The sequence below is a fragment of the Lipotes vexillifer genome, unplaced genomic scaffold, assembly GCF_000442215.2.
Source record: "Lipotes vexillifer unplaced genomic scaffold, Lipotes_vexillifer_v1.1 scaffold564, whole genome shotgun sequence".
Lineage (NCBI taxonomy): Eukaryota > Metazoa > Chordata > Mammalia > Artiodactyla > Lipotidae > Lipotes > Lipotes vexillifer.
This window is the reverse complement of record NW_006787829.1, coordinates 1,815,429-1,828,764: the sequence shown is the minus strand read 5'-3', so window position 1 is coordinate 1,828,764 and position 13,336 is coordinate 1,815,429. Positions and strand designations below refer to the sequence as shown.

General features: G+C 41.7%; 1 protein-coding gene across 1 annotated transcript; it reads left to right on the top strand.

The window, feature by feature from the left end:
• The first annotated feature begins 10,553 nt into the window (after positions 1-10,553).
• On the top strand, positions 10,554-13,111 carry SOCS6 (suppressor of cytokine signaling 6). The gene has a single exon (XM_007460863.1). It carries the CDS (start codon positions 10,677-10,679, stop codon positions 12,282-12,284), a length of 1,608 nt encoding a protein of 535 aa, XP_007460925.1. The 5' UTR covers positions 10,554-10,676; the 3' UTR covers positions 12,285-13,111.
• Positions 13,112-13,336: the final 225 nt, after the last annotated feature.

Sequence of the window (13,336 nt, the reverse complement as noted above, 5' to 3'; positions counted from 1 at the left end):
ATTTCCATAGCATTTCAAAGTACTCTCAACATATTTTGATTTCTCTTAGATCCATAGTTATTGCTCTTTCCATTTCTAATTTTGTGTAAATACACTTTCCCTGTTTTCTTGATTATGACAGCCAGTTGTTGTTAGCTGATGCCTTTTTTCATTCTTTTCTATTAGAGGATTTTTTTTCCCAAAATAATTAGGATTGGTATTTATCAGTTAATGGAAAAACTGCACTGAAGGACTTCCCTGGTGGTGCAGTGGTTGAGAGTCCGCCTGCCGATGCAGGGGACGCGGGTTCGTGCCCTGGTCCGGGAAGATCCCACATGCCGCGGAGCGGCTGGGCCCGTGAGCCATGGCCGCTGAGCCTGCACGTCCGGAGCCTGTGCTCCGCAGCGGGAGAGGCCATAGCAGTGAGAGGCCTGTGTACTGCAAAAAAACAAAACAAAACAAAACAAAAAAAACTGCACTGAAACATACACTCATGTATTTTTAAACATTTTATTTTAAATTAAAAGAAGTAAATATGCACTCTCATTCATTTCCAAGTGTAGGACCAATGTCTTTTCTTTAAATAATCAGTGACTAAAAACCCTATCAGTTTGAATTATGTCATCTCCAGCCTTCCATAATGCATCATCTTTGATTTCCAGTTTGGCACTTCTTTTAAGTAAAATTATAATCACACTTGCAAAGCAACCTTCGTACAAAGGCCGAGATATTTTTTGAAGTAACGTTTTCATAGTCCTATAGAGCGGTTTTGCTTACACCTAATTCCACAGAAAATTTTTTTAGCCATCTGCATTTATTTAGTGTTTACAAATCGATTAACTTTTTTTTTGTAGAAAGAACTTTAAAAAAAAAAAAGAAGACTCTAAGTTCAGAAAAGTTTGGATGAGCATCAGCAATGCCCAGAGCTATTTCAGTTACTGGGGTCTAACAAGTGACCAAGTGATAGTGTTCCTGATCTCAAATAGAATACAAGTAGATACAATTCAGCTGATAGAATAAGAAAATCACAGGAATGCTGAAGAAGAGGAGAATCGGAAAGAGGTGGCTAATAGGAGTTTTATGATGTTTTGAAACTTTATGAGGCAGTTGGTTTTAGTATGTTGTTTTTATGTAACATATGATTGGATTTTAAAAACCAGATCTGAAAGTCTTTTTATAGTTGGGTGTATCCCATTCATATTTATTGGCATAACAAACATTGGGACCTAAATTCCATCTCCTGTTATATTGGCCATTGACCTTATTTTCTTTTTTTATATGGTCTGTTTCTTTCCCTCATTTCTACTTCTCCCTTTATGGAAAGGCTTTAGTATCTCTCTTTTTATTTTTCCTTTTTTATAAAGGTAGTGGCAGGTAGTGACCTGATAGATTTCAGGAGCAGTGGAGTAGAATTCAAGGAGCTGACCTGGAAGGGCATGAGCCATGTCACACTCAGAAACTGGCTGGAAATTGAAATGCAGAGAGATGGTTACAACAGTGAACCTCCTATCTTGCTGATTTTTAATGTGGACGCTTTGCTTACATTAAAAGTCTTTCTCTTTGTTCTTTTAAACTGTCTTCACAGGTAGTTTAAGCTATCAGTTCTCAAAGTATGGTTTGTGGATCCCCTTTCATAATAATGCTAAAACATTTGCCTTTTTCACTGTATCGCCATTTTTGCCAAGGGTGCAAAAGCAATGTGAATAAAATTGATGGTGCCTTACCACGAACAAGGCAATGGCACTAACTGTGTAATAGTATTAAACTTTCATAGTAGTCATATGTTATTCACCTCCAAGCACTTGTAAGAAGAAAATTCCAGTTACATTTAAGAATGTCATTGATGAAGCTATAAAAATTATTTTATTACATTTTGACCTTGAGTACACACCTTTTCAAAATCCTTATGATGAAATGGAAGTGCGTAGGAAGCACTTGTACCACACACTCATGAAGGTGTCTTGAGCGAAGCCTTGTGCCATTGTTTGAGTTACTTACTGAACTAGCTGCTCTTTCATGACACGCCATTTTTACCTAAAAGAACAATCGACAGACAAACTGTGGTTAATCAGCTTGAGTGTTCAGTCGATATTTTCTCATAAATGTTCAAAGTAAAGCCTTTCTCTTCACTGACAATATCGTTGCCCACGTTAGATTCAAGCAAAAATTAGAATTGTGGAAAACGTCTATCTACCACTGTTTGCTTAACTGCTTCCCCGTACTTACAGACTTCTCTGATGAGATCAGTGGTGATATTACATGTAATTTTTGATATTGTATAATGAAATAAGTAATACATGATGTTAAAAAATCATGCATGCATAAAGGATTCATTCAAAATGTCACCGAGACCAATGGATTTAAATGTAGTAGAGTAAAAAAATTCTTGATATGGCTGTAGATTTCTTAGCACTACTAACTTTTAAGAAACTAGCACTTGATTTTGTTCTAGTATCACAAGAAGACTATCCACAGTTATATGAAAAGGTTATTAAATAAAATATCCTCCCCTTTCCAGTTCTATATCTGTAGGAGGTTGGATTTTCTTCTTACACTTTAACTGAAACAACGTATTGTAACAGATTGAATGCAAACACAGACGAGTGCAGTTGTCTTGTCAGACAGAGAGAAGATTTACAATAACGTAAGACAGTACCACTTCTCTCACGGAATCTTTATTGTTTGGGAAAATGTATTTTTCTTGAAAAGTTATTTATGTGAACATGTAATGAGTAAATTGTTATTTAAAAATGAATTAATAAATATTTTTATTAAATCTCTAATTTCTAATAGGGATTAAATGTAATAGAGTAAAAAAATTCTTGATTTGGTTTCAAATTTCCCAGGGCAACTAAATTTTTTTTTTTTTTTTTTGCTGTGTTGGGTCTTTGTTGCTGCGCATGGGCTTTCTCTAGTTGCTGCCAGTGGCGGCTACTCTTTGTTGTGGTGCGCGGGCTTCTCATCGAGGTGGCTTCTCTTGTGGAGCATGGGCTCTGGGTGCGCGGGCTTCAGTGGTTGTGGCGTGTGGGCTCAGTAGTTATGACTCGCGGGCTCTAGAGCGCAGACTCAGTAGTTGTGGTGCACGGGCTTAGTTGCTCTGTGACATGTGGGATCGTCCTGGACCAGGGCTCGAACCCGTGTCCTCTGCATTGGCAGGCGGATTCTTAACCACTGCGCCACCACGGAAGCCCAGGGCAACTAACTTTTAAGAAACGATTTCAGTAGATATAACCCACAAAGATAGAGCTTCTTGTGGCCTTCAATAATTTTTAAAAGGACAAAAAGGTCCCAAGACAGGAAAGTTTGGGAACCGCTGACTTAAGCACTAGCACGACCAACAGGGCAGCTTGTTATAGGGGAAACGTGAGCTTTGGCGTCAGCAGCCAGGTTCAAATTCTGGATCTGCTAGTTTTCCTCGTGGCAAATTATTTAACTTATTTGGGCAAGTTCTGATCTCTCTGAGACTCAGTTTCCTCACTTTTAAAATGGCAATAATAATGCTATTTTGTTTGTTGAAGGTTAGGTAGTTGTTTTGATGTTGTCCTTTAAGTTTTTTTCATTTTACAATGGCAAGCATGACTACCTCCAATCATTCCTTAAAAAAGAGATTGTGAAATTATTTGAAGATATTATCTTCTGCCTGTATGGATAAAGTATTCATGTCTAAAACTTCCCCTTGAACCTTTATACACATTTTCAAGTATATGTGTAAACTTAAAATTTTACAATTAGAAAAGCAGTGAAACTAATTCAGAACGTTTACTTTGGCATGATGAGACAGATGGTAATCCTATAAAAAGATGGCATATATTTTTAGAAGTGCAAACAGAAAAACAGATACTCTTAAAAATTCCAGAGTAATCTTCGCCTAGAAAATGAAGGGAAGAGATAAAAGACCATATGGCCTACTAGAACTTTTTGTAGTTTCTAATGTTTAGGATTGAATTTTGTTTATTGAATGTTGTATTAAGTTGCATATGGGTTGGTAGTTGAAAAAGGAATAATTATCAAGTAGATAATTACCAAGTACTTTTACTGTGGTTATCAGTCTTGTTTTCTATGAAATGGATGTGATAGTGGGAAGCAGAACCATTTGAATCCCAGATCTACTAAGGGTAATTTAAATGTAATACTTACCACGTCAGAGGCAGTTACCGATTCTGCTCTTGAGGCAATTATATACATCAGCATCAAGTCGCCTGTCCTTGTGGACCAGTGTTCTCATTCATTTTACTTTGTTGTTTATTCAGCAGATATTTATTGAGTGCCTCCTTTGGGCCAGACACAAGCTAGGTGCTGTGATAACATGCTGGGAAAAGAATGGACATAGTCCCTGCTTTTGTGTCAGTCATAGTCTGATGGGGTGATAGGTATTAATCAAATAATCATACAAACAGATGTAAGCATACATTCCAGATAAAAATCGTAGGCCAGAGAGGTATGCAGTATTCTGAGATCATGTAATTGGGGGATTTCACCTAATCAGGAAGAGTAAGGTATGTTCCCTGAGGAACTGACAGATGAGCTGACGTGTGAAGGAATTAGTCAAGGAGGAGACTGGAAAAACAGAAACAAAGACACAGTTCAAGTCAAAGCAGCAGTGTGGTAAAAAGTTGTGTGTTGAGTGAAAATATGGTGAATATGAATGGAGCAGAGATCATCCAAAATGGCCAGATTGGGGCCTCCCTGGTGGTGCAGTGGTTGAGAGTCCGCCTGCCGATGCAGGGGACACGGGTTCGTGCCCCGGTCCGGGAGGATCCCACGTGCCGCGGAGCGGCTGGGCCCGTGAGCCACGGCCGCTGAGCCTGCGCGTCCGGAGCCTGTGCTCCGCGACGGGAGAGGCCGCAGCAGTGAGAGGCCCACATATCGCAAAAAAAAAAAAAAAAAATGGCCAGATTGTGTAGTACTTTACTGACCATGTTAAGGAGTGTTGTAACTGTTTCCTGAATGATGGTGAATTATTGCTTGAGGTGGGGAGTGAGGAGGGTGAAGATGGGCAGGGGATCTGTTCACCATACCTGATTAGGTTTGCATGTCTAAAATTTATTGACTCATAGTTACTGAGCCCCTCCTGTGCCCGTGCTGTGTTCCTGGATGCTTGGGACACATCAGTGAGTAAGGCAGAGTTAATATCTCTACTTGTGTAAAGCTTATGTTCTTTAAAGAGGGGGGAGAGTGACAGAGAACCTACTAAGACAGTTCTGTTGTCTGCCAGGGAAAATGAGTGAGCATGGTAAGCGGGTTTGTGTTGCAGCCTAAATGGCATGATCAGGGCAGGTCTCACTGAGAAAGTGACAGTCATGAAGGCTTGAAAGAAGTGGCAGGGGAGGAGTTGGTTGTGTAATGTTTGCAGCCAGCGCCCAGGCCCTTAATGGCAGCACGCTTGTAGTATTCTCAGAGCACCAGGACGTGAGTGGAGAGGGCATGGGAAGAGTGGTATAGGAACGGGGGCGTGACATCATGTGCGGCCTTACAGCCCGCTGTAAAGACTTCTGTTTTTCACTGGGTGAGATGGAAAGCTCTTTTGGGTTTTACTCTTCCTGCAGTCTGGCAGTTGGATTCGAGGAAGACCAGAGTGTATGTGGGCAGGAGATTAGGCTGTTGCCTTCTTATAGGCTGACCTGGATCCTGCAGTGTGTTCTTGCTTATTCAGGCCTCCTTTCCACTTCATGTTCTGAATCTTTCTTCGTCCTCTGAACCTACTTTTCAGAACTTACCTGGTTATGAAACCCTAAAGCTTGGGCACGTGCTGCAGATGTTTTCCATGCAACCTCGGGATGAGTCTGTATGTGTTCCTAGCTGCATTAACTGTGTCTACACACCTACACACACACACACACACACACACACACACACACACACACACACACACACACACACACACACACACACACACACACCCCTACACACACACACACACGTTTCTTTTGACTGGCATATCCATAACTGGTGGACCCTGAAGGGTTTGAAACTACAACTATTTCCTACCAGAATTGAAATTGAATGTAATTCACTAAAATTATATCACAAAATTGGGGCATTATGAAGAATTGCTTGCAAATGGAAACTAGCTATGAATAAAACCTTTATATGCAGTTGACTCATGTTTGAGTCTCTCCAGTGCTTTATGTTGAACTTGAACTCTCCCCACCCATCCATTGTTAGAAGAATTTAAGAGGCATGTGGCCTGTTAGGAGAACTTAGATAGCCTCCCCGAGATCTCCAAATGGCTCCGCATGATTAGCATCTTACTTTTATTCAGAAACTGTTCATCTGTTTTTCAGATGAGGCAGTTTGAGACCCCTGGGTTCTTTGTGGGCCTTTTTGGTTTGTTTTGTCAACAAAGTTACACTCCTGATGGGTTTGTGTCTGTGTTGGAGAGGACGATGTGTGGGCTCAAAACTGGGAAGTGCATATATAAACTAGACCATGTTCATATTTGAAACCTTTTAGTTCTTCTCATGGCACTTCGAACCAGACCCAGGTACCTTGCCGTGCCTGTCTTGTGCCCACTCATCCTTCACGCCTTGGACTTCGGGCACATTGGGCTTGTCAGTTTTGCATCTGCAGTTTCCCACCTCAGGGCCTTTGCACATGCTCTTCCCTCAATCTAGAAAGTTGTTCACTCAGCCTTCCTTTGCATGACTGGCTCCTTCTCATCATTCCAGCCTTAGCCTAAATATTTGGCTGTCAGAGAGGTCTTGGATACGTTTCTTACGTGTTTATGGAGCCTAAAGTAGGAACCCTGGTGTTCTCTGATAGCCTCCCTTTCCTTCATGGTATCCGTCACAGTCACCAACGATCATGTCCTCCTTGCTTTACTTGGTTTGTGTCTGCACTGCCCAGGCAGCCTCTCCCAGGAAATGGTGAGTACCGGGACCTTAGGGCCACTGGCTGTGTTACCACTGAGGTGCATTCTTCCCACGTACAGAGTTTTCTCTGAAGACAAGACCTTTTTTGTAGGTCAGAACTCCTTTGAGGGTGTGAGGAAAGTGACAGGTAGAGAAAGGAACATAGAGTATTTGGTCTGTGAGTTCAGCAGATTGGCAGAACCACTAAGACCCACTCATGAATTTTACCCACACGCTAGCATGCAGCAGGTTAGGGTGCAGCTAGGAAGCAGAATCAGGAATCACTATGCCCTCCCCTGTGTCTTTTTACAGTCTAGTCTGACTTAGGGCTTTTAATCGTTGGTCATGTTCGTAGTTGACTGCTTAAAGATACTCTGTCAGATTGTGTCTGTCCAGTCTCTTCCTATCATTTTTTTTCTTTTTTTGAATTTTCTTTTATTTTTTATACAGCAGGTTCTTATTAGTTATCTATTTTATACATATTGGTGTACCTGTCATTTTCTTTCACCCATCTTGGAGCTCACACATTTCATCTCTTAGTTTTGAATCACACATCTTAACTCCTCTTGGATCCAGCAGAGTATCTTACAAATGGGAGGGGAAAAGGGCAGTAGAGGACTTTATGAAAAGCAGCTTACAAGCAGAAAGGACAGTCTGTAGCACCTACTGTAATATTTTGAGACTGGGGACAACCTTATGTTTCTTTTGGACCTGATGACAGCATAGTACTTATATAGGTAATGCCATTGTTATGCTACTTTTCACCCAGCCTCAACTTGTGAGATCAAAGATACTTTTTATTTTTAGATGTACTTATACAACTACATGGTACTAAGTATGGGGGGGGGGTTGTTATTTAGTATATTTACTTCCTTCTCTTTACTAGTATTTATTTGGTGGAATTTCTTCAGTAGTTTTCACATGTCTGAACACATACCATGTGAAGTATGGGAGTAGACACCCGTTACCCGTATGGTAGAGCTTTGCTAACAGATAGACGCGTGTTTTTCTGTGTGGCTTTTTTTATGTGGAATTACCAATCCTTGATCATTTGTAATAATGACTTTTGATTCTTACAGGAGATAGAGTGCTTTCTTTTTTTTAAATTTTTTAATTAGATCTTTATTGGAGTATAATTGCTTCACAATACTGTGTTAGTTTCTGTTGCACAACAAAGCGAATCAGCCATATGGAGTGCTTTATTTTGATAAGAAGAGATTTAGCCAGTTTTGCACAGTGTGGATTTTTCTGTCCATTTACTTGACAGCTAAGGAATATTTATTTGGTATCAAAGAGTTTAAGCAGTGTATATTAAGTATCTAATGATAGTTCCTGGTTAGGAATATTAAAAAACGAATAAGACATGGTCTCTATTTTTTAGTACTACAATCTGGTTGGAGAGATAAGACATGAATAGAATCCAAGCAGTTCTAAGTCACTGTGTGACATACTATTAAAGAGGTACAGGTTGAGTATTTGGAGTCCAGAAAAGGGAGGGAAATCCTTTCTGGCTGGGTGATCAGAGAATATTTAAGGAGGAAGTATACTTTTTAAGGAATTCCCTGAAAGGTGGATTAGGAAAGAAGAAGAGAACATTTATCAGGAGGAGGAAAATAGCATAAACGAGGCACAGCGGTAGAAGAACAAAAGACTTCATAATTAAGATTGAAACTGAACCTTTTTTTCCTTCTCTTCTTTTATTGAAGTACAGCTGATTTACAAATGCTCTAATTTCTGCTGCACAGCAAAGTGATTCGGTTATACATATATACATTCCTTAATATTTGTTTCCATTATGGTTTACCATAGGATATTAAATATAGTTCCCTATGCTATATAGCAGGACCTTGTTGTTTATGATACATTCTATATATAATGGTTTGCATCTGCTAATCCCAGCCTTCCATTCCATCCCTCCCACAGCTCTCTCCTCCTTGGCAACCGCAGTCTGTTCTCTGTGTTCAGGAGTCTGTTTCTGTTTCTTAGATAGGTTCATTTGTGTCATATTTTATATTCCACATATAAGTAATATCATATGGTATTTGTCTTTCTCTTTATGACTTACTTTACTTAGTATGATAATCTCAAGTTGCATCCGTGTTGCTGTAAATGACATTATTTCGTGCTTTTTTATGACTGAGTACTATTCCATTGTATCTATGTACCATATCTTCTTTATCCATTCATCTGTTGATGGACATTTAGGTTGCTTCCATGTCTTGGCTATTGTGAATAGTGCTGCTATGAACATAGGGGTGCATGTGTATTTTTGAATTAGAGTTTTGTCTGGATACGTGCCTAGGAGTGGGATTGCTGGGTCATATGGTCATTCTATTTTTAGTTTTTTGAGGACCCTCCATACTGTTCTCCACAGTGGCTGCACCAACTTACATTCCCACCAACAGTGCAGGAGGGTTTCCCTTTTCTCCACACCCTCTCCAGCATTTTTTATTTGTAGACTTTTTAGTGTTGGCCGTTGAGAAAGATGTGAGGTGGTACCTCAATGTAGTTTTGATTTGCATTTCTCTAATAATTAGAAATCTGAATTAACATTTTATTTCATTCCTAGAAAGTCAGCTGGGCCTGACCCTCTACGTCGAGCTTTAAATAGATTTACATGCTTGGGTTTGGGAGGCGGTGGGGGTGACGCTCCAGACAGACCAGATACAAGCCATTTTGGATACCGATCCATTGATCTCATTTATCGAGAATTTGCTGATTTTCGGTTATTATTGTAAACGTTACTTCCTTTGCAACGTCCCTGTTGTTGCGGCAAAACATGTTTGTTTTGTCTGGTTTTCACAGCCTTTGGTTTTATGCATATTGGTAGTTACGTTTTCTTAATATCTGTGTGAACTGATGCCCAGTTTTTTGGTGGACAAAATTGGGTTCATTGCTAGTGAGCCAGAAAATTATCACTTAACACAGGGAGGCTTTTATGAGTCTTCAGGTCACCAATTTCTACCTGTTAAGACAAATAAATGCAGTTTCTACTACTATGATGAATTGTACTTATCTAGTTGTTAGGAGTGTTCCCTGCAGGTGAAAGCGTTGAAGCTGCAAGTACCCCTCTCGGGGCGCTCTTGGCTGTGCAGGGTACTGGCAACGCGAAGGTGGATGGGCCCTGTTCTCGCTGAACTCATGGCTATAGAAGGACATTTCTAGGCTTTTCCTAGATAACTCATCACAGATTATGGGACTGCTTTAATTCATTTTTACAGATGTTTGAATATTTAAAAATACATATAGTTTGTTGTAGAATCGATTAGGCTTGTTACGGATGTGGGGCCTTCTTTGTTGAGTGCTGGCCGTTTGCAGGACACAGGCTGGTAGCTTGGTAGCTGGAGAGGCTGGCGACGGTGTGGATCAGTGTGGAGAGGATGAGTGGCTCTGTTAGAGCTGTGTTAGGAAGTAAGGAACACGAACCATAATTAGGGTAAAATCGAAGTAAGGTGCAGAAAGGAGAGAGGTAGAGTCGGGTTTGCTCTTTAAGCATTATCACATATTTGTCAAGTGCTGAATATGTAGTAGGCAGTGATGCATTGTGCTATGTGAAATGGAAAAAATGTCTGTCTTAATGGAGCTTACCTTCTTAGAAACATACTCAGGCATCCTTGTTCAGAAGCGAAAGGATTAAAAGTGACTAAAATAAAACTTTTTGTGGAAATATTTTTTAATGTGACCTTCTAACATTTTTTATTTTTTCCATTGTTTTAGAAAATGGCTCCAAAGGGTAAATGAAGCGGGAAAAATACATAGATGCAGCATTGCGTGCAGCCTCTCCAGATGTTCGAGGATAATATTCCAGAGAGAAATTGATTCCCTTGCATTAGGTAACTGGTCAGAATGAAGAAGATTAGTCTTAAAACCTTCCGGAAATCTTTCAACTTGAATAAAAGTAAAGAAGAAGCGGATTTTATGGTTGTACAACAACCATCACTAGCCAGTGACTTTGGGAAAGAGGATTCCTTATTTGGTAGCTGCTATGGGAAGGATATAGCCAGCTGTGATCTCAACAGTGAAGACGAAAAAGGCGGAAAGAGTAGATCAAAAAGTGAAAGCCTGATGGGTACGTTGAAAAGACGGCTGTCTGCGAAACAGAAGCCGAAGGGCAAGGGCGGCGCGCCCTCCGGGGGCTCCGCGGACGAGGACACCTTCTCTTCCTCCTCCGCCCCCATCGTCTTCAAGGACGTGAGGGCGCAGAGGCCCATGAGGTCCACCTCGCTGCGCAGCCACCACTACAGCCCCACGCCTTGGCCCCTGCGCCCCACCGCGTCGGAGGAGACGTGCATCAAGATGGAGGTGAGGGTCAAGGCCCTGGTCCACTCGCCCGGCCCGGGCCCGGCCCTGAACGGCGTGCGCAAGGACTTCCACGACCTCCAGGCCGACACCGCGTGCCAAGAACAGACGAACTCGCTCAAGAGTTCCGAGTCTCAGGATGGGGACCTGCATCTCCACCTGGAAGAACATGTGCCTGTCGTTATCGGACTCGTGCCTCAGGACTACATTCAGTACACTGTGCCTTTGGAGGAGGGGATGTACCCTCTGGAAGGACCGCGCGGCTATTGTCTGGACGGCTCCTCCCCCATGGAAGTCTCCGCGGTCCCTCCTCCAGTGGGAGGGGGCTCCTTCCCCGAAGACGAGAATCAGGTAGACCCGGACCTCGTGGTGGCCCCAGAGATCTTCGTGGACCAGTCGGTGAACGGCTTGCTGATCGGCACCACGGGAGTCGTGCTGCAGAGCCCGAGGGCGAGTCCCGACGACGCCCCGCCACTCTCACCGTTGCTACCTCCCCTGCAGACGAATCAGATCCAAAGGAACTTCGGCGGGCTCGCCGGCTCCGACGCCCACGTGGCCGAAAGTATGCGCTGTCACTTGAATTTCGATCCTAACTCTGCCCCCGGGGTTGCCAGAGTTTATGACTCGGTGCAGAGTAGTGGTCCCATGGTCGTGACAAGCCTTACGGAGGAGCTGAAGAAACTTGCGAAACAGGGATGGTACTGGGGCCCCATCACTCGCTGGGAGGCAGAAGGGAAGCTGGCCAATGTGCCGGATGGCTCTTTCCTTGTTCGGGACAGTTCTGACGACCGTTACCTTTTAAGCCTGAGCTTTCGCTCGCATGGCAAGACCCTTCACACTAGAATCGAACATTCAAATGGTAGGTTTAGCTTTTATGAACAGCCGGACGTGGAAGGACACACGTCTATCGTGGACCTGATCGAGCACTCGGTCAGGGACTCCGAGAACGGGGCCTTCTGTTACTCCAGGTCTCGCCTGCCGGGCTCGGCCACCTACCCCGTCAGGCTGACCAACCCCGTGTCGCGCTTCATGCAGGTGCGCTCCCTGCAGTACCTGTGCCGGTTCGTCATCCGTCAGTACACCAGAATAGACCTGATTCAGAAGCTGCCTCTGCCAAACAAAATGAAGGATTATTTACAGGAGAAGCACTACTGAGAGGCTATGAGAACCCTGCGTCTTGCACTTGGGGAGGAAGAAAAAGAGATTGAAATACAGTTTACAGACTTTCCATTGCTATCAAAATCTTTTGCTGCCATACTGTTTCAGTTTTATGTGTAAAAGAGTAACCAGTTCGTTTAGGGGTGGGGAAGTGTCGGCAAGGTGTCTTGGGTTTACTTTGGTTCTTTAAAAAGGGAAGTCTTGAGGTTTTAGAAGAGTGAACTATCTTCCATCAGTGTGCAGAATAATCACAATGTGAATGATCAGATTCTCCTTACCCACCCCGCCCCCAGTCCTTTGCTGCTATCCACTGTGATTTTTATGCATTAAAAGCACATTTCATGTGTATTCAATCCTAAGTAAAGTTAAATGAAACTTATAGAATGAACATTGTTATGTCTCTTTCAATGGCCCGTTTTCAAAGATAGTGTTGAGTAAACATAGCTGTGTGATAAACCACAGAAGTCACACCCACACTGAAAATGATTTTTAATTTCATACTTCAGAAGGATTTATTTAGAATTATGAACTGACATAATCTTGGGTAATGGGACAGAGATCTGCTACATATCTTTTACAACATTCAGTTCTAAATTATTTTTAAGGTTGTGCTGTTTTTTTGGTTGTGAGAAGTTGGACTTTTCTGTTGCCTTCATTTTCATCTTGTGGTTTGTCTGTTTTAATAAATGGCCTTACAGAATTGTAAAGAAATGTATACCACCAATTTAGAAATTGTTGCCTTTTCTGTCATTAAACTCTGGTACAAATTGGCGTAACATATAAAGACCTAATGGAACAAGAACTATTAAAGAAATACTAGATGATCATAGTTTCCGGTGTTAAGCAGTTTTATTGTCATCTGTACTTTCCTTTGGTAAAATGTTTTATCTGTGATTTCTTTAGCTTAGTCAACATTTTCTTGGGTCAACTTGATGTAGAAATGATTTTCATAAACGGACTAGATCCTCTTGCAACATAAAGTTTATATAAAGTTTTAAATTGATTTGAATAGAAAGAAAACATTGTTTTAAAGTTGGGTTTATATTTTT

Coding starts and splice junctions, on each gene's coding strand:
- SOCS6 (XM_007460863.1), top strand. CDS start 10,677: ATGAAGAAGATTAGTCTTAAAACCTTCCGGAAATCTTTCAACTTGAAT.